This window comes from Xyrauchen texanus, chromosome 4 (genome assembly GCF_025860055.1).
Source record: "Xyrauchen texanus isolate HMW12.3.18 chromosome 4, RBS_HiC_50CHRs, whole genome shotgun sequence".
Lineage (NCBI taxonomy): Eukaryota > Metazoa > Chordata > Actinopteri > Cypriniformes > Catostomidae > Xyrauchen > Xyrauchen texanus.
In genome coordinates this window covers 43,135,272-43,155,899 of record NC_068279.1, presented here as the reverse complement: position 1 = coordinate 43,155,899, position 20,628 = coordinate 43,135,272, and the positions used below count along the sequence as shown (strand labels likewise).

Here is a 20,628-nt window from a genome sequence, read left to right as displayed (position 1 = left end):
AGATCATTTAGAATAAAATAAATATAACTATATAAATATATATAGAATAAAATATAAATATAAGTAGAAAAAAAGAAAAGAAACCGGTCAACCGTATGAGTTAGAGATACCAGCACATGTCTCTATATTTAAACTTTAGATGGTACCAAACATGGTCAGTATGTGTGATCACGTATTGTTTTGAGTGATTTTAATTGAACTTTTGCTGAAGTTTCAAGATATGTTTAGAGGAGATTATATAAATAAATACATACATTATGCATGCATTATTTTTAATTATATAATTAGATATTAAAGTATAGGTTATAGTTTAGAATAGATTAATACATGTTATACTTTTATGTTCAGTTTAGTTTTTAAGATTTTTTATTTTTTTAAACATAAATTGAATTATTGTATTTTAATGTTTTAAACTGAATTAAATTGTATTAAAAATGATTAGGTCATCTGAGCCAGGACATTTAAGGTTTTCTAATCAACAATGCATTGTGAATATTTTATCATTATTATTGCATTTGTACAGTTTATTCTTAAAATCTTTGTTGTTGTTTTAATTATTTTCAATAACACATCGGTAAACCGCAATGAGTTGTTATTGGGCTAATTAAAATAACAATTGTAAGATTATTTATAGTGGTCTAGTTCGTCTTTAAAACAACAATGAAATTGGGGCTTTGGAGGGGGCTGTGGGACATATACACGTTACAGTCACAATGTCAAAAGAGTTAGTTGGACACATTTATCATACGAGTTTCCCCCCATGATTTTCCAGCGGTTCTTTAATCCTGTATGTAAATTACAGCCAATAGATGCTGTTGTTGCGTTGGGCTGGGATTAGCGGAGGCGAATGAGTTTCAATTTTACTGGATTACAGAACAAAGAAAGGGGAAAGGGGACACACGCTGTTTAAGAAAAACGGGGGAAATTGATCAAATAAATCACGTCGAAAAATTTTCAACAGGCTACCAACGCGAGGCACACGCTCGAGATTATGATCGCTTGAAAGATATCTCTTTTCTTCAGATGGGAATTCAGCCCTCACTATTGGATTAAACGGAGAATAAACCTATTCCGGGATTGACAGCATAAGGTAATTAAAGACGGGGAAATTAGTAAGGATTAAGTGTAATACTCTTTACTTATATGTGAAATTACATTTACGGTTATGATTCTTGAACACGTGACTTTTTATGGATGTTGATAAAGTGAAATTACAGATTATAATTCAGGGGGAGGAGTGTTAGCACACTGGCTATCATGCTAACGATGTGCACGCGAAAAGATGACACGCAACGCGATGTTTTTATACGCATTTAAATCAACAACACTTGTACTTGGTAGATAAGTCAAACATTTGCGTGGTGTTTTATTGTGAACTGTAGCGGCAATTCAAGTGTTTTATTTGTCTTGTAGAAAATGGCAACGCAATCTGAGTGCTAGCAAATCGCAGAAATACAGCAGTTCTATTGTTGGCTGGATGACAGATTGTTTTAATCGCGTTTATTCCGTGCAGTCTGTTGAAAATGGTGTTAATTTGCGTCGTAACGGGGAGAAATGGACGCTGACCTGAGAAGGTCATGTTTACAATGTCATATCCACTATGAAGGCTGGTGTAGTAGATTAAGCATATGTCAGTATGTCCCCGTAAGTTTGCTATTGAGTAATAATATCACATGTTTCTAAACTTGCACAATTCCTCAAAGGATTTCTAGACTGTCAGATCCAATAATAAAGACAGTGAGTGTCAAGATGCAGTTCTTCTGTCTAATTATATCACTTTAACTGCAACAAAAAACTATGCAAGAATAATTTACTGTCAGTACTGTACAAGTACTGGATATTTCGATCGATAGATATTCAATTCTTAATCATTGTTATATTGTATTTCACTTTACCCTTTCACTTACAAGTTCCATGGTACTACCATTTTTGTAAAAAAAAAAAAAAAATGTGGACATTGTGTATGTAAACTGATTTAAAGGGACAGTTCACCCAAAAATTTGACTTCTCTCATCATTTACTGAACCTCATGTAATCCCAGATGTGTGTGACTTTCTTTCTTCTGCTGAACACAAATTAAGATTTTTAGAGGAATATTTCAGCTCTGTAGGTGCATTCGATGCAAGTGAATGGTGACCAGAACTTTGAAGCTTCAAAAACCACAAAAAGGAAACATAACCCTCCAGTGGTTAATCTGTATTTTTAGAAGTGATATGATAGGTGTGGGTGAGAAACGGTACAATATTTAACCTTTTTAGTATTAATTGTCTTCCCTGCCCAGTAGGTGGCGATATGCACAAAGAATGGTAATCAGCAAAAACAAAAGAAGAACTCTTACGAGAGAAGAGTGCTAAGCAGGGCTGTTTGAAAGTGGAGATTTATAGTAAAACATAACTTAAATAGATCTGTTTCTCACCCACACCTATCATATCGCTTCAGAAGACATTAATTAGACCACTGGAGTCTTATAGATTACTTTTATGCTGCCTTTATTAGCTTTTGGAGCTTCAGAATTTTGGTAACCATTCACTTGCATTGTATGGACCTGCAGAGCTGAAATATTCTTCTAAAAATCTTCAAATGTGTTCAACAGAAGAAAGAAAGTCATTTACATCTGGGATGGCATAAGGGTGAGTAAATGAGAGAATTTTAATTTTTGGGTGAACTATCCCTTTAAGGCAAGACAACCAATAGCACTACAAATAAACAACAACAAACAATCTAGAAACCCTCTGCAAGCATTATATCTTTAAATGAGTCCATGGTTTGAACAAACGAAACACTTTTTGTACATGCACTAAGGCAATGCTGTTCTGCTCAGAGAGAACTTAAACAGTAATGAATTTGTATTTAAAAGTAAGCGTATCCGTTTCAAATGTGGATCAAAGTCAATGCAGCATCTTTCCAGGCCACCCTGTGTTTTCATGATGCAACATGTTTGTGTGGCCCTCCGGAAAATGGCCAGGATGAAAGGAGTTAAGACCAATTACAAGTCAACGATCAGTCCATGAGCTAAACGATTTAGATACTGTTGTCTTTTTGAAAGGATCTGTGTACAGAATCTTTATATAGGCTATTAGCAAAAGTATTGTGTATCAGTGGCAGAGCCACAAGCCTCTTAGGGCAAAACCGCTCATAAACCTACAATACTCTTTATTGAGATGCCGGTAATATCTTTAAGCACCATAGAGGCTGTAGTAATTCCAAGTAATTCAAGAACCAGCTGCATTATGCCTCCTCCGGAGCTGAGTGTCTCAGATAACATGAATGAAAAAAATGTATTTTGGCAGGGCAGATTGCTAATAAGGAAGTCATTAATCTGAATATTTTAGGATGTCGGTCCGAATACTTGGTTTCACCAGTTGATTGTTTCTTGTGTTTTTTAATTTAGTTTTTTTACTCTTAAGAAAACATTTATTTGTTAAAGTTAACAAATTGCTTTTGGCTACTGGAAAGAGCTTAGTGCCGAGTACAAAACAAGTGATTTATACATAAAGCTTAAGGTGTCAGATGATTGTAGTTTCGCCTGCAAATAGGATAAGCTTGTTCAAAGTCTTACTCATCTCTTTTTCATCAGAGGTTTTTGTTAAACTCAGAAGTGTCAAGATGAAGCTATTAAATAACCTTAAGCCTTTCCAGACAAGATAAAAAGTGGTGTTCGCTTAGGCAAACATAGATTTTACTGTTGCTCTTATATAACTTGGGGTTAGTGATTTGAACTAGCTCGTAACCGTAAGTTTCCAAAAAAAAATTATAGACAGAATGTTTCACTTTTAATTGACTATATCACAATTCCAGTGGCTCAGAAATGTACATGCACCAATTTAACTGTGTATTTAAGCAGCTTGGAAAATTCCAGTAAATGATGTCAAGCCTTTAGACAATTAGCTTCTGATAGGCTAATTGGCTAATTAGAGTCAATAGATGAAATAACTCTTGACAACACACTGCAGGAAACTGCGCTTCTGGGTTCTTTCGAGCCTGTATGATTATGTCGGACATGAAACAGGTCGATGAATACATATCCTCACATGTTTTACACACTTCTAAAGCCTAAAAAATGCGATGTATACAAATAAAAACTACCACTAGACATGCAATATGTGTCTTTACTGCTTATATTATTAAGCCACATACAATAATAAATATATTTTTACTTCAATATGATCCTATTCGATATCATATCTTAATAATAGCTGTTTCAGATTGAACAATATTATTTACTGAATTCAAAATAGGGCTGGGCGATATGGCCAAAAAATCATATCTCGGTATTTTTTGGTGAAATGGCGATATACGATATATATCTCGGTACTTTCTACGTTTTTCCTATTTGGATAAAGAAAATCTGTATTTTTTTATTTATTATTATTTCACATCCTGCCCAATGATATCCTGCAAAACAATGTTGATATTCAAGAATATGGAAACAAATATAGTGAATGTAATGGCGGCTATGCAATATATTATGTGCAAAAAGGTAGTTAAAATCACAATACATTCTAAAAGTCAAAGCCTTATGTGAGATTTCACAATCACCTTTATTAAAGCAGTGATGATCAAAATAACATACAAAACAAAGTTTTCTACTTGTTTGAAACTTTACAGCTGCACAACTCTGATGTGCAAATAATGTAAACAGAACAGTAGAACACTTAACTACTTTATCAGAACAAGTAGGTTATTGAGGTAGAACATTCTTTAATAAACAAAGTATTTTATAGTGTATATTACTTACAGATTTTGCTTCCAACGAGCTTTGTTTTGGGACAGAAAACTTTTCGGGCTGCTTATTCTTCGTGGCTGAGGTTGTAGCAGACGAAGCGCGAAGTTTTAAACACTCATCGTACTGCACTTTATGGTGACGTTGTAAGTGGTGGAAGAGATTTGATGTGCTTCCACTTTTTGACACGACCGTTTTATGGCATTCTTTGCAGATAGCTTGGTTTTGCTGCTCATCGGATCTTTTAAATCCAAACCATCTCCAAATAAACGAACCAGTGTTTTTCTTTTTACGTCACTGTGATCGTCACTGTGTTTTCCTCCATGTTGCCAGACGAACTTGTGTGATGGAGTGGGAGTGGTCCGGTTCGCGCGCGTTAACTGAAGCTTGAGCGGGAGAGGTTTGCATCAAACCATATCGATATACACGATATTGTCTCATCCTGTATCGCGTTGAGAAAAAATATCGATAAATTGTCAAAACTCGGTATACCGCCCAGCCCTAATTCAAAATAAATGCAAAGACATCATTTTTGCTGTATGGCTGTTTATTTTTATTCACTTATTCTTTCACAAACAGTAGTCCATGCGCTACAGTGGTGGTGACGGGATCTATTCCTCATGTTATATCGTAATATCGTGGTCTTGATCAGATAAGATCATCGTTAGATCATATTTGACCTCAAATCTGTCAAAGTGACAGCACTTTGGAATAATTAAAAAAAAAAAAGCAGTTTGCAATCAGAGTTTACACAATTTCTTCATAAAAAAGTGAATATCAACCAACAGCTGCTGCAGGTCAATTGTATCTAATAGAGCAGATGCAATTACAATGACAGTGACCCCTGAATTATCATAATTTATGTAAAATCCTGTATTTTTCCTGATGCAACGATCTGATGGGAATTTGATGAAGCCCTGCTCTCCAATAATCTGTGGAAAATGTGGTGTTCCAACCCCACAAACAGCACTTTTTGGGCAATTTCAGTGCAATTTGAGTGAAGCACCCATAGGCTGCAGTTCTTTTCTGGGCTACCAAAAGAACCCGGAAGGGTCAGGTGGAGCATTTGTTTGTAAACAGAATCTTCATCTATTGGAGGTGTACCTGTGGATGTATTTTAAGGCCTACCTTCAAACTCAGTGCCTTTTTCCTTGACATCATGGGACAATCAAAAGAAATCGGCCTCAAAATTGTGGACCTCCACAATTTCCAAATGCCTGAAGGTACAACATTCACCTGTACAAACAATAATATGCAAGTATGAGCACCATGGGACCACACAGCCATCGTACAGTTTAAGAAGGAGAGGCATTCTGTCTAGAGAGGAACATAGTTTGGTGCAAGAAGTGCAGAATGACAGCAAAGGACCTTGTGAAGATGCTGGAGGAAATAGGAAGACAAGTATCTATATCCACAGTAAAACAAGTCCAATATCGATATAACATGAAATGCTGCTCAGCAAGAATGAAGCCACTGTTTTTGTTTGCCAGTGCACATGGGGACAAAGATCTTACTTTTTAGAGGTATGTTCTCTGGTATGATGAAACACAAATTTTACTGTTTGGCCATATTGACCATTGTTATGTTTGGAGCAAAAAGGTGAGGCTTACAAGACTAAGAACACCATCCCAACCGTGAAGCATGGGGGTGGCAGCATCATGTTGTGGGGGTGCTTTGCTGCAGGAGGGACTGGTGCACCTCACAAAATAGATGGCATCATGAGGATGGAAAATTATTTGGATATATTGAAGCAACATCTCAAGACATCAGCCAGGAAGTTAAAGCTTTGGTTGCAAATGTGCCTTCCAAATGAACAATGACCCCAAGCATACCTCCAAAGTTGTGGCAAAATGGCTCAAGGACAACAAAGTCAAGGTATTGGAGTGGCCATCTCAAAGCCCTGACCTCAGTCTGATCTTTTAAAGCGTGTGCGAGCAAGGAGGCCTACAAACCTGACTCCGTAACAACAGTTCCGTCTGGAGGACTGAGACAAAATTCCAAAACATTTGACCCAAGTTAATAAAATGTAATGGCAATGCTATCAAATACTAACAAAGTATATGTAAATAATCTTTCTGACCCACTGGGAATGTGATGGAAAAATAAAAGCTCAAATAAATTATTCTCTCTATTTTAAGAATGTGAAATGTCAGAATAATAGTAAAGTAGTGATCCTAACTGACCTAAGACAGGGAATGTTTTCTACGATTAAATGTCAGGAATTGTGAAAACTGAGTTTAAATGTATTTGACTAAGGTGTATGTAATCTTCTTACTTCAACTGTACATGTTACATTTATATTACATTATAGATTTAGAGGTTGGCACTTTTGAGCCAGTAAGCAACCACTTAGAACACCCTGTCAACCGCAGTTCATGACCCAATTCATAAAATTTTTGGTTTTTATTGGGATACTATGATACAAAATGTGTGTGTAGAGACGATATCTGATGATTTAAAACAACTTCTGCTAATACCAATATCTGATTTAGAACAACTTCTGCCGATACCGAAACTAATACCAATATCTGATGTTTAGAACAACTTCTGCCGATACCGAAACGAATACCAATATCTGATGGTTTAGAACAACTTCTGCCGATACCGAAACGAATACCAATATCTGATGTTTAGAACAACTTCTGCCGATACCGAAACGAATACCAATATCTGATGTTTAGAACAACTTCTGCCGATACCGAAACGAATACCAATATCTGATGGTTTAGAACAACTTCTGCCGATACCGAAACTTAATACCAATATCTGATGTTTAGAACAACTTCTGCCGATACCGAAACTAATACCAATATCCGATGGTTTAGAACAACTCATGCTGATACGATATTAATACATATATCAGATTATTTAGAACAACTCATGCTGATACAGATACTGATACCGATATCTGATTATTTAGAACACTGTTTGTCTATAGTTTGATGGTTCTGCTTTTTTATGCTACCTTGGTGCAAATCACTGATAATTAACTGCACAACTGTAAAATAAATGTATGTTTATGTCTCTACGTGTATTCCAGGTTTCAGAGTAATAGGTCTCATAAACACTGAAACAAAATATTAACTGAATTCTGAATAGCATCTTGTTTGGCTCACATTAAATTGGTAAGGTTTCTTTTTTTTATGTTCTAAATTCATATGACCTGAATTCTGAACGAGGAAGCTTGTCCTTTTTTAACTGAAGCATACTCCTTTTACACATAGCAGTTTGCACATTTGCACATATCAGTGCAAAGCTTACAAATTGCCACTCTGCTGTCATTATTGTCACCCAATTCAAAGTAATTCCACAAAAGAGGCATTTTCTCACACACAGCATGAGTTGCAGGCTGATTGTCCTATGTGTTTTTCCGCCCCCTTTTGATTGACAGGAAATAATTGGCCCCAGATCATCTCATGTTTTTAAACAATCAACCGATAATTGCTTTTATTGGCCAATATATTGTGTGTCGCATTTTTTTATTTTATTTGGTAATTGAATAATTTAGACACAAACTAGAGTTAGGTGTTCATGTTGTTGTTATGACGTTGTTAATGATATCATTCTCAGGCAGAAACATCCAGCTTCGTGTTGCACCAGGATTTTTCTGTATTTACTGGAGAGACACATTCAGACAAGTAATAGTAGTACTGGGCTCTCTCTGTGCAGTCTGTGGTTTTGGCTTTGCCCGGAGGCTGGGATAATGGCTCCCAGTGTCTGGAGAGATTAAAGGCCAGAGCTGCATTGTTCACATGCCTCGAGATTAGTTTCCAAGGAAACGGATTGCGGTTGCCATGTGAACACAAGGCCTGGAATTAGGATTGTGTTATTTAATTATTTATTTCACAGGGCATATTTTTAATCCCTGCTGGTTTTGTTTGTTTCCTCTTTAAACGTTTTTTCGGCTTAATGTAAAACCTAAACCTAGGCTGGTCTATAAACAAGTTCACTGCTGCATTTTAGTTCAGATGCAACATGGCTGAAATTAAGATTGGACTGGGGGCCGTCTGTCGAGGGGGATGGCTAAAGTAGTTCACTTTAGAGGTCTGATGTTTCCAGGCCGTGTCTTGCTTCCAAGGAGAGCAAATTAAGGATGAAGGGTTTTAAGGCAATAATCTGAGCCAGCTTTAATTGGTTGACAAAGGCTTATCATAATTAGCTACTTTTACATGTGTGATGGATTTTGCTCTATTAGCACAGAGAAGGGTATTACTTTCACTTTCAAAAGCTTCTTATAGGGTTTTCCATCCTTCAATACGTTTTGAACAACTGAAAATATTTAAAAAAGTTAATGGGGAACTTGAAACTTACATGAGTCTCTACTTTCTATTGATTATAACACTATAAATAACAATGAGCTGTTATTTCATTCTCATTGTTTTGTTGTCCCTACCAACCATATGATTACAAAAGTTGCTGTAACAGCAAACAGTGCTTTGATGTGGTATTCACTTTTTAAGTATATTCTTTATTTACATGCACAAGTACCAGAGTTCACGAGTATGTCCCAGAGCAATGATTGACCATGAACTATTTGTAGGTATTTTTATGTAAAGTGGTTCTAGACACTGAAACGTACCAAAGAGACACAACATCTAAAACGTAAATCATTTGACATATTTAAAACTTTAGCAACTAGAGACATCCAAATGTTTTATGAATCCTTGAATATTGAATTCATGGAATTAATTGGTGGGTTCAGAGTCATCACATGTGTTTAACGCAGTTGACGCATTTACCTAATTGGACATTATATTGGTTTCATTCTGTTTCGTGTTATTTTATTGTATTCAACTCATTTTGAAGAATTCCATCACTTTAATCAAAACTAAACTTTAAAATGTTAAAATGAAAAAAATTATAAAATGGAATAATCATTTAATAATTTCTTAATCATTTAATTATTGTGTTTGCCATTGGACATAAATCTTTTTTTCTGAATATGTATAAATATATTTATATAATTAATATATTCGTAAATATTTTTTATGTTTCAAAATGTGTAAAAACAAAAATGTTTGCATTTTAGATGCCGTCAATTGTCCATAATATGGTACGTTTCAGCATCTATCAAAATGTACAAAAATATGTGTAAATGTTACGTACTAGGAATAGCCTACCTATGAAAAATAATGAGATGGGGCTGTTTCAAAAGCTTTTTTAACATTTATTTTTTCAGATTGATGCCTTGCAGTCCAAATGGTTTGTGCTTAACCCTCTGTTTAGAGAGTATTTCAGAGTGTGCACACAGGATGTGTTCTTGCCTTCCAAAACAGCCAAACAGAGCCCAACTGATGGAATTAAATGGAACCGAATACAAGGGTCATAAAGGGATAGTTCAAACAAAAATAAAATGTTGTTATCAAGTACTCCCCCTAATTTTTACCAGTTGACAGCACTTCTGGTTTGAGACGCAATGCAATGGTGACACGAAAATTGAAAATTATTGCGTATATGAATACTCAAATACTTGTGCATGCAAAATGCACATGCCAATATTCAGTTCAGTGTTTTTGAACTGAACTAGCTGGCAATGTCAGCAGGGACTCTTATTCAACAAAAAAGAAAATTCGAGGACTGTGTGCTCTGTCTGGGTGTGAACAAAGAAATAAAGCTATCTTCTTTCTACTTTGCCTACAGAAGAATGGCACAGATTCATAAACTGGGCTGTGACGTGTTGAGCACGAACTCTCGGCCAGAGCTCAAAGTTCCACATGTTTCAGCCAGACAAGAGATCCTCACCAGCCTTGTGTCTGCTCTGGACTCTGTGGTAAGACTGCAGCACAGTCTGAGTTTACCCATACTGAGAGTGTTTATGCAGCATTTTGGTGGTGGATGACTTGAAGAGGAATGTGTTTGCAGTGCTCTGCCATGTCTAAACTGAATGCTGAGGTGGCCTGTGTCACAGTGCATGAGGACAGCGTCATTGCTGTGGGAACAGAGAAGGGAAGAATCTTCCTAAACTCCAGAAAGGAAATCCAGACTGACTTCCACAAGTTCTGCAGTGAGTCATTTGTTCGCATTTCTAAAGAACGGTAACATCTGTACAATATCTCACTATGTTGATGTTCTTAAGCAATATAACAACTTGAGGAATGTCATTACATCTCAATATATGAAAAATCAGTGCAATTTGCACTGCTCTAATTACAGGTTTGTTCACTGCAGAGTTTACTCTCATGAAGTAAACCGATTTATTATCCACAGAAGTATCCTGTCTGCAAGCGTTGACCTCTTTAAACTCCCACCCCAAAGTTCCTGATGTGGACTCCAGCAGGACTGGCAAAGAGTGCGGGCAGCAGGGCAGACAGAGAGCCTTAACAGACACTCACTCCAACATCTTCGTTCTGAGGAAGATGGTGGAGGAGGTGTTCAGCGTGCTTTATAGTAAGAACCAAACAGCCTCTCACTATTTTATTTTATTATTAATCTTTTTTTTGATGTTTGAATGGGCAAAATATAGTGTGGATGTATGAGATTTGGCTTACAAGCAAAAACATTGCTTATTCCATGTAATGTGTTTCAGGTGAGGCTGTTGGGAAGAGCAGCCTGGTCCCTATGCCTTATGACTGGATTCTTAAGGATCCTAGCTCAGTTGTTGCGTATGGCCTACCTGATGGTGTAACTTTGAGAAAGCCTTCTGAATACGACACCAAGACCTTAATGAAGATCTTAGAACAGAGCAATCGAATCCGTTTCATAGTCAAAAGGTCAGTCTATAACTGTATTATACATTGATTAGAGCAACATTGGGGACTCTAATCAGAAGGCCTGTTCACACCAGGGATGGGTCAGGATGATCAACAAGTCGAATTATACCTAAACGTATACAGAAAGTATTCACGGCGCTTGACTTTTTCCACATTTTGTTATATTACAGCCTTATTACAGCCTTATCTTTTTGTTATATTTGTTATATTACAGCCTTATCTTTATTTTCCTCAAAATTTGACAAACAATACCCCATAATGACAACGTGAAATAAGTTTGTTTGAAATCTTTTTCAATTTATTACAAATAAAAAAGAAAATCACATGTACATAAGTATTCACAGCCTTTGCTCAATACTTTGTTGAAGCACCTTTGGCACCAATTACAGCCTCAAGTCTTTTTGTGTATGATGCTACAAGCTTGGCACACCTATTTTTGGGCAGTTTCTCCCATTCTTCTTTGCAGGACCTCTCAGGTTGGAAGGGGAGCGTCGGTGCACAGCCATTTTCAGATCTCTCCAGAGATGTTCAATCGGGTTCAAGTCTGGGGTCTGGCTGGGCCACTCAAGGACATTCACAGAGTTGTCCCATAGGCACTCCTTTGTTATTTTGGCTGTGTGCTTAGGGTCGTTGTCCTGTTGGAAGATGAACCTTCACCCCAATCTGAGGTCCAGAGCGCTCTGGAGCAGGTTTTCATCAAGGATGTCTCTGTACATTGCGGCATTCATCTTTCCCTCAATCCGGACTAGTCTCCCAGTTCCTGCTGCTGAAAAACATCTCCACAGCATGATGCTGCCACCACCATGCTTCACTGTAGGGATGGTATTGGCCAGGTGATCAGCGGTGCCTGGTTTCTTCCAGACATGGCGCTTGCCATTCAGGCCAAAGAGTTCAATCTTTGTTTCATCAGACCAGAGAATTTTGTTTCTCATGGTCTGAGAGTCCTTCAGGTGCCTTTTGGCAAACTCCAGGCGGGCTGTCATGTGCCTTTTACTGAGGAGTGGCTTCCGTCTGACCACTCTACCATACAGGCCTGATTGGTGGAGTGCTGCAGAGATGGTTGTTCTTCTAGAAGGTTCTCCTCTCTCCACAGAGAAACGCTGGAGCTCTTTCAGAGTGACCATCGGGTTCTTGGTCACCTCCCTGACTAAGCCCCTTCTCCCCCGATTGCTCAGTTTGAAGAGTCCTGGTGGTTCCAAACTTCCATTTAAGGATGATGGAGGCCACTGTGCTCATTGGGACCTTCAATGCTGCAGAAATTGTTCTGTACCCTTCCCCAGATCTGTGCCTCGATACAATCCTGTCTCTGAGGTCTACAGACAATTCGTTGGACTTCATGGCTTGGTTTGTGTTCTGACATGCACTGTTAACAATGGGACCTTATATAGACAGGTGTGTGTGCCTTTCCAAATCATCTCCAATCAACTGAATTTACCACAGGTGGACTCCAATCAAGTTGTAGAAACATCTCAAGGATGATCAGTGGAAACAGGATGCACCTGAGCTCAATTTTGAGTGTCATGGTAAAGGCTGTGAATACTTATGTACATGGGATTTTTTTTTAAATTTGTTTCTAATTTTTAAACAAATGTGCGCTACGATGGCTATGAGATAATGGACTAATACTCCTCAGGAGTTTGGAAGCCTAGCGTATGCATCTGACCGAAGTATACTTTGGGTTTTATCATCCAATAACTGACTGGAACACAATTTTTGCAAGACAATTACTGTCAGACTGCAAGTCGTCTGCTATCAGCAGTTATTATACATAATCCGTAAAGCTCTTATTTTTTGAGGACTATAATAGTTTTGTGCAGTGAAAGGTGATTTAGAATATCTGTCTGTTATCCTATTGAAGGGCTTTCATTACAGCAAGTGTATATGTATTATAAGATGGGCTGTATTTTGCATTAAAGCATGTGAATGACTATAGTGCTTCCATTCAGGTATGCTAAATTTGTTCTGTGAATGAAAGAAATCGCTTCGTATTTTGTGTTGGTGTGAAAAATTATTTGCAAACCTTTGAGCAGTTTATTCGCAACAGGCCTGAACTTTACAGAATTTTGTAATTTTCTTTATAAATCACCAGTAATTAGCCACATAAACACATTAATTAGCTTGACCAAAGACCAAATTCTTCCTGTTTTGTTAATAGAACACAAGAGGAACCCACAAGGGATGCCAAATCCTGTCTGGATGTCAACCATCACTCTTCGATCTCAAAGAGTGTAAGCAACCATGCCTCCGTCAAACCCTCCTTGCAGGAAGTGTCTGCTAGCAACTCCATGCTCTCCAGTTTCCTGTACAGCATGCCCATGTCCTCCCAGCCCCACCCAGACAGCAAGCTGGACCTGAAGCCCATATCCCTGCACAGTTTAGGTAAAGAGCGGCTGGGCATGTGGGCATCCGCTGATGATAAAGCTGTGCAGGCCAAAGAATATGCTGACAATGGTAAGAAACTCCAGGTGTTTGCTGGTGGGAACGATCTAGATTGTGCTTTTCTAGAATGCATATTAAGCCTGTGCCACACTTGCAGACTCCAAACAACTAGATTTTGTCCGAGGGTGTCAAATGTGCAGACTGAAATCTCGCTCCCCTCAGTTGGAGGTTTGACACACTTGCCGATACAAAATGGTGGAGGGGTGACAAACATACCAACTCGCCACAACTCTCTCTCTCTGATTCCCTGTCATGTGGAGCTTGCGAAGTGAAGCCACGTTTTTATCTGTCAAAAAGTTGCTGAGGCCTTCCTACCTGTGTTTGTTCTGCCGCTATACAAAAGAGTGATGTGATTGTGAAGATCGATTTATATCTAATATAGCTGCCATATTTGCATTAAAGTATTTTTGGTTTTGAACTCTGCATTTGGGTGCTCACCTCTCTCCAAATCATAACAATTAGCAGAGAGCTAATTTAAAATGGAAAATTGTACTCTTGGGCATGTCCCATTTTTTGTTCAATCAAATGCTCTCTAGAATGTCCCTTCCTGCGGAACATCAGGTTACAATTCATGGTTCGTGGCTGTGATGAAACGAAATCCTCCTGGCCATTTAAAAAAGGGACACACTCTTTAATATGTCCCACCCCAGCTTCCTGTTTCAACAAGAAATATGTCAACACAGTAAAGAAAACAGCACCCACCTGTTCATTTCATAGGGTCTTTTAAGATAAACTATATCATTCACATTGGTGCTGAACCATATGTAAATGTTTGTTTTTATACACTTTCTCTGAGGCTGTAGCCATGACTCTGTTTCTGTCTGTTCCAGGTGAGCGAATAGGGCTGGCAGGGGATCTTGCCCAAAGTCATCCCAGCATCCATGTCTCCAAGCGCCTTCTGTTCTCCATTGTGCATGAAAAATCAGGTGGGCGACAGACTGTACATACTATCACAGTGTCTGGCCAAGTGCAGGCTGGGCCTCATTTCAGGGGCTTTTATGGGGTCTCAAGAAACATGTCTAATGGAACTAGAACAGGATGCAAACTTCATTTCCTTCTCATAAAGCAAAGAGTCTTATGAGTATGCAAGATTTGAAGCTGAATACTCTAAAAGTTGCTGTATAATTAAAATGTCTACATCCAAAAAGTACACCTACAGAAATAAATGTAAAAAGTCATTAGAAATGGTACACAGATTATTTGGATATCAGAGCTATATGTTTAGTTGTAGATAGATGTTAGATTTAGAGGTGGATGGGACATAATGGGTCTTGGCGGTGTGGATGGTAGTAATGGGAGGTTGGCCAGATCACCTGGGAATCCAGCTTCTGTTCCTCTGAAAAGATCAGCATGAGATCGTCAGGCACCGCAGAGAGTCAGGACCTGTCTTAAATGTCTAAAACAACAGAGGAAAACAACTCAATGTCTACATGACAAATGTATTATATAAAAAAAAAAATCTGATTTTGGATAATTACATTATTGCTGTTGGTTGCATAGGAAGCTTGTTGAAGCAGTGTTTCATGAAGCAGGTTGTTTTATGCAGGGGCTTTTAAATAAAATACAATTTATTAGAAATTCTGAAACTCATATGAACAAACACTCAGTAATTAGACTCATTTTAAGCTTCAAGAAAAGCTTGTAAATATGCTTTCAAAAAAGTACAGGTAACACAAATAGTTCTCGTTTCTAGTGAGTTCTCTAGCTATTGAGTATCTGAGCCAATTCAATAAGGAAGTGAATGTGACTCCGATTCAGGTGATTCCAGTTTATTTCAGTCTGATTCGCCAGTCGGTCCATATCCTTATGAGGACTCTCCATAGACATAATGATTTTTATACTGTACGAACAATAGATTATATCCCCTAACCTACCCTTAAACCTAACCCTCACAAAAAAACTTTTAGTATGTTGTTTTTTTAAGCGATTTGAATTATGGGGACACTAGAAATGTCCTCATAAACAACATTTATAGCATAATACCCTTGTAATTACCAGTTTGTAACCTAAAGTTTTCCTCGTAAACCACCCAAACCTGCCCGCACATACACACGCCAATCGAGCGACTAATTTGCAAATTTGGACAGCACTTTGTGCAGTATATTCTATTGTGTGTGCAGTCATCGAGTACAATGCAGTAAGAATTATTGTACTATTTATTATTGTCAACACTGCTTATTATGAATAGTGTTGCAGGAAGCACTGTGTTAAACACATGATTTTTGATTTGTGTGCACAGAAAAATGGGACTTGTTCATCAGGGAGACTGAGGATATCAACACCCTTCGAGAGTGTGTTCAGATCCTCTTCAACAGCAGATACGGTGAGCCAAATCTCCAATGTAAAATTAACAAATACATAAGTGTATGATAAAAATATGAATTTTAGTGATAAAAAGCCAAGGCTGATTCATTACAATTTACTTATTTCAGCTGAGGCATTAGGCCTGGATCACATGGTTCCTGTGCCATACCGGAAGATCGCCTGTGATCCGGAAGCAGTAGAGATCATTGGAATTCCAGACAAGATTCCCTTCAAGAGGCCATGTACTTACGGAGTGCCTAAACTAAAACGGATCCTGGAGGAAAGACATGCAGTCCGCTTTGTTGTCAAAAGGTAACTCCATCTCAACATACTCCTAATTGAGAATGAATACTGGCCTAACTGGAGGGATTTTCTCAATCAAACTGAATATAACCTTAAGTCAAAGTCAAATCTACAGTACATTTCTGGTGTAGTAAAACAGAAACTGTCTGGTGCTGGTGTGTTTGGTAGCACTTCCAATTTTTGCACTTGTGACAACAATGTAAAAGATTTAATTACTGATAACCATTTATTTTTTGTCCCGTAATTAACTGTGTGGCCCGTTGAAAAATGAATCTAGATATAAATGTTGGATATACTGAGTTTTTAATTTGCTTTATTACAAAAAAAAAGACTGTTTAGCCATCTTTGCCATCTGGCAGAGCAGAACTAGGCATCCAAAGTTCAGCACCATGCTGGTTGTGATAACCGCTGCCATACATGAGCCAGCATGGAGCCGCTGATTTGGCATAATGAGGAAATGTCCCGCTGCTCGAAACAGACATGCATAGACAGCAATTCAGTATGTTTCAAGTGGGCTCATAAAAACACTCACAATTTGTTTTTTTTTTTGTCTTTAGAATGTTTGATGAACGCATTTTTACAGGTATGTATTTACTGAACAATTCCCAGAATTATCTGTTTAGCTGCACTTTCCTTATTGCTATTGATAATCCTTTCTGCACTTAAAAAAAACTGTTGTGACAAAAATGCGACTACGATGAACATGTATTTTTTGTTTTTTTTCAAGTTCGGAGGGGGGGGGGTTAATATAAAAAATAGTGGTGTCCCAGAGACACACCACCAAGTCTCATTAAGAGTTGAAATTCTTGATAAAAGAAATGTTGGCATTTGTAATTTGGAATAATCTTTTATTGTTATTTCTTTAAAAAAAGAATAAGCATTTAAAAAAAATCTCATTTGAAAAAGCCAAGATGCAAGAAGCCATGTTAATGTCATGTGACAAAGCAAAAAACAAAGAAGACCCTCTTTGAACCTCATTTTAATAAAAAAAAAAAAATCAAATGTGAAGGCACATTTTGATCAAGCAAAATTTAATAATTGTAACAACCTTTGTACAGCGGGCGTGTCGACACAAATGTTCTAAACCATTTATTTGTGTTGTTGACTCTAATAATGTCTGACAGTAACAATCAATGACAGTCAGATGAAGACGAGATGATGTGAAGAACCCAAGTGCAGTTCAAAACGTGAACTCCAAAAACAGTAAATCCAAACGTAAACAAAACATGAACATGCCATATCCCCCCCTAATAGGGGTGGCTCCCAACTCCCCAAACATAAACACAAAGTTCACTGTGGGGAGCTAAAGGCCGTGGTGACTTGACGTGGCTACATGGCATGACGTGGTAACATGGTACGGCAGGAGGCGGGCCGGGACCATGGAGCAGAGGCGGGCCGGGACCATGGAGCAGAGGTGGGCAGGCTGAGGCGTTGCTGTGACACGGCATGGAGCAGGCCGAGGCGTGGCTGTGACATGGCATGGAGCAGGCCGAGGCGTGACATGGCATAGAGCAGACTCGGGGGTCCGGGGCAGAAGGTGGCGCAAGCTCTGCGACCATGATGTGGGACCCTGGCTCGGTTACCGTGACATGGGACCCTGGCTTGGTGACAGTGACGTTGGATGCTGGCTCGTCGACCGTGACGTGGCTCGGCGGCCGTGACTTGGGACACTGGCTCGCCGGCCGTGACGTGGGACTCTGGCTCGGCGGCCGTGACGTGGGACCCTGGCTCGGCGGCCGTGACGTGGGACCCTGGCGCGTCGGCCGTGACGTGGGACCCTGGCGCGTCGGCCGTGACGTGGGATCCTGGCGCGTCGACCGTGACATGGCTCGACGGCCGTGTGACATGGGACTCTGGCTCGTTTTCCACCTCCCCCACAGTGAACGGTGAACCACTTATCAGTAGGGCAAGGTCGATATACTGAGTCAGGCTGTAGGTACTCCAACCGTTCATCATCAGGGAGGAGACCGGCTCATTCAGCCCAAAACGGAAATGGTCCTTGAGGGCAATCTCATTAAGTCGACCCTGCAAGCCAGAGCGCAGAAGTCCTCTACATATTCCTCCAGGCGATGATTCCCCCTGACATAAACAAAGAAGCTGAACTGCTGGGTTCATTTGGCGATCAGGTATTCTGTAACGATGGCGAAGAGATGATATGAAGATCCCAAGTGCAGTTTAATATAAATGTGAAATCCAAAATCAGTCAATCCAAACGTAAACAAAACATAAACATGAACTTGACTATAACTTGAAACTTCACTTGACATGAAATGATGTACACCAACAATGTTACATTAACAATACCTGACAACAAAGACAAAAATGAGTGCTTAAATTCACAGACATGGGTAACAAGTAAATAAGACAACCAATCACAAGACTGAACTAATAAACACATGACCACTAATAAACACATGATGTCACATGACCAGGAACACATGAGGAAACAGTAAATCGCATGACATAAAACCACATAACCTGAACAGGAACAGGAACTAAACTTTAAAATAAAAGACATGAAAACAAGAAGAAAACACAAACGTGACATTGACAGTGTGTGCAGCTCAAAATGATTTGATTTATTGCATCATTGATTTATAGTGGGTTCTGTTTCTTTGATGCGACGCTCCGTTTGCACTCATTGAAAAACACCTATTTTTGTTCTGCAGATACACGTCTCATTGAAGGTGCAAGGAAAGTATTTTAATATCGCTTGCTTGATGGTAACACCATTGAAATATATTTTTTTAGTCAAATTGTTTTAGAAAATGCTTTCAATAATTTTCAAAAATGTATTAAACCAACATGGACACAAATATATATATATATATATATATATATATATATATATATATATATATATATATATATATATATATATGTATATGTGTATTTGTAAATTCTTACTTACAAACTCAGCTTGGACAACCTTATTTGTGAACGACCCATAATTCAAAAGAGGGCTTCTTTTATCCACTTTAAGATGCAAGCATTAAATTAAAGAATTTGTTTGTCCCCCTGTATCTAAAAATACAATATTATGAATATACCAATACACAAATGTTTTTTTAGAATAACTTTGTCCTTAACAAAATTAAATTTTTTACATGGTTTAACCTAATTTGGGCAAGTACATTCAGTCATATTAAATAGTGTGTGTGTGTGTGTGTGTGTGTGTGTGTGTGTGTGTGTGTGTATATGGATATATATATATATATATAGATAGATAGATAGATAGATAGATAGATAGTTGAAGTTATTAAAACTCATTTTTTTAACCATTCTACAGATTTCATATTAGCAAACTATAGTTTTGGCAAGTCGTTTAGGACATCTACTTTGTGCATGACACAAGTAATTTTACAGACAGATTGTTTCACATTTAATGCAACCTCCACAAGTCTGGTTCATCATTTGGAGCAATTTCCAAATGCCAGAAGGCACCACGTTCATCTGTACAAACAATAATATGCAAGTATCGCCTCCAATACCTTGACTTTGTTGTCTTTGAGCCATTTTGCCACAATTTTGGAGGTATTCTTGGGGTCATTGTCCATTTTGAAGACCCATTTGTGACCGAGCTTTAACCTCCTGGCTTGAGATGTAGCTCCAATATATCCACATAATTTTCCTTCCTCATGATATCATCTATTTTGTGAAGTGCACCAGTCCCTCCTTCATCAAAGCACCCCCACAACATGATGCTGCCACCGCCATGCTTCACAGTCGGGATGGTGTTCTTCGGCTTGCAAGCTTCACCCTTTTTCCTTCAAACATAACGATGGTCATTATGGCCAAACAGTTCAATTTTTGTTTCATCAGACAAGAGGACATTTCTCCAAAAATTAAGATCTTTGTCCCCATGTGCACTTGCAAACTGCATTCTGGCTTTTTTTATGGTGGTTTTGGAGCATTGGCTTCTTCATTGCTGAGCAGCCTTTCAGATTATGTCGATATAGGACTCATTTTACTGTGGATATAGATACTTGTCTACCTGGTTCCTCCATCATCTTCACAAGGTCCTTTGCTGTTGTTCTGGGATTGATTTGCACTTTTTGCACCAAACTACGTTCCTCCCTAGTAGACAGAATGCCTCTCCTTCCTGAGCTTTATGATGGCTGTGTGGTCCCATGGTGTTCATACTTGCAT

The 20,628-nt window shown here is 38.3% G+C and overlaps 1 protein-coding gene across 5 annotated transcripts in view; it reads left to right on the top strand.

Moving 5' to 3' along the window:
• Positions 1-741: 741 nt before the first annotated feature.
• LOC127636775 (general transcription factor II-I repeat domain-containing protein 1-like) overlaps positions 742-20,628 on the top strand; it is a 41,710-nt gene continuing 21,823 nt past the window's right edge. For all 5 annotated transcript variants that reach the window (XM_052117509.1, XM_052117535.1, XM_052117517.1 and 2 more), the window contains exons 1-10: positions 742-1,090; positions 10,364-10,493; positions 10,586-10,727; positions 10,931-11,110; positions 11,250-11,433; positions 13,589-13,884; positions 14,703-14,798; positions 16,112-16,195; positions 16,305-16,488; positions 17,037-17,062. In XM_052117509.1, the coding sequence (XP_051973469.1) occupies positions 10,368-10,493; positions 10,586-10,727; positions 10,931-11,110; positions 11,250-11,433; positions 13,589-13,884; positions 14,703-14,798; positions 16,112-16,195; positions 16,305-16,488; positions 17,037-17,062 (1,318 nt within the window). In that variant the 5' untranslated portion in view covers positions 742-1,090; positions 10,364-10,367. The remainder of the gene's footprint in view (positions 1,091-10,363; positions 10,494-10,585; positions 10,728-10,930; positions 11,111-11,249; positions 11,434-13,588; positions 13,885-14,702; positions 14,799-16,111; positions 16,196-16,304; positions 16,489-17,036; positions 17,063-20,628) is intronic.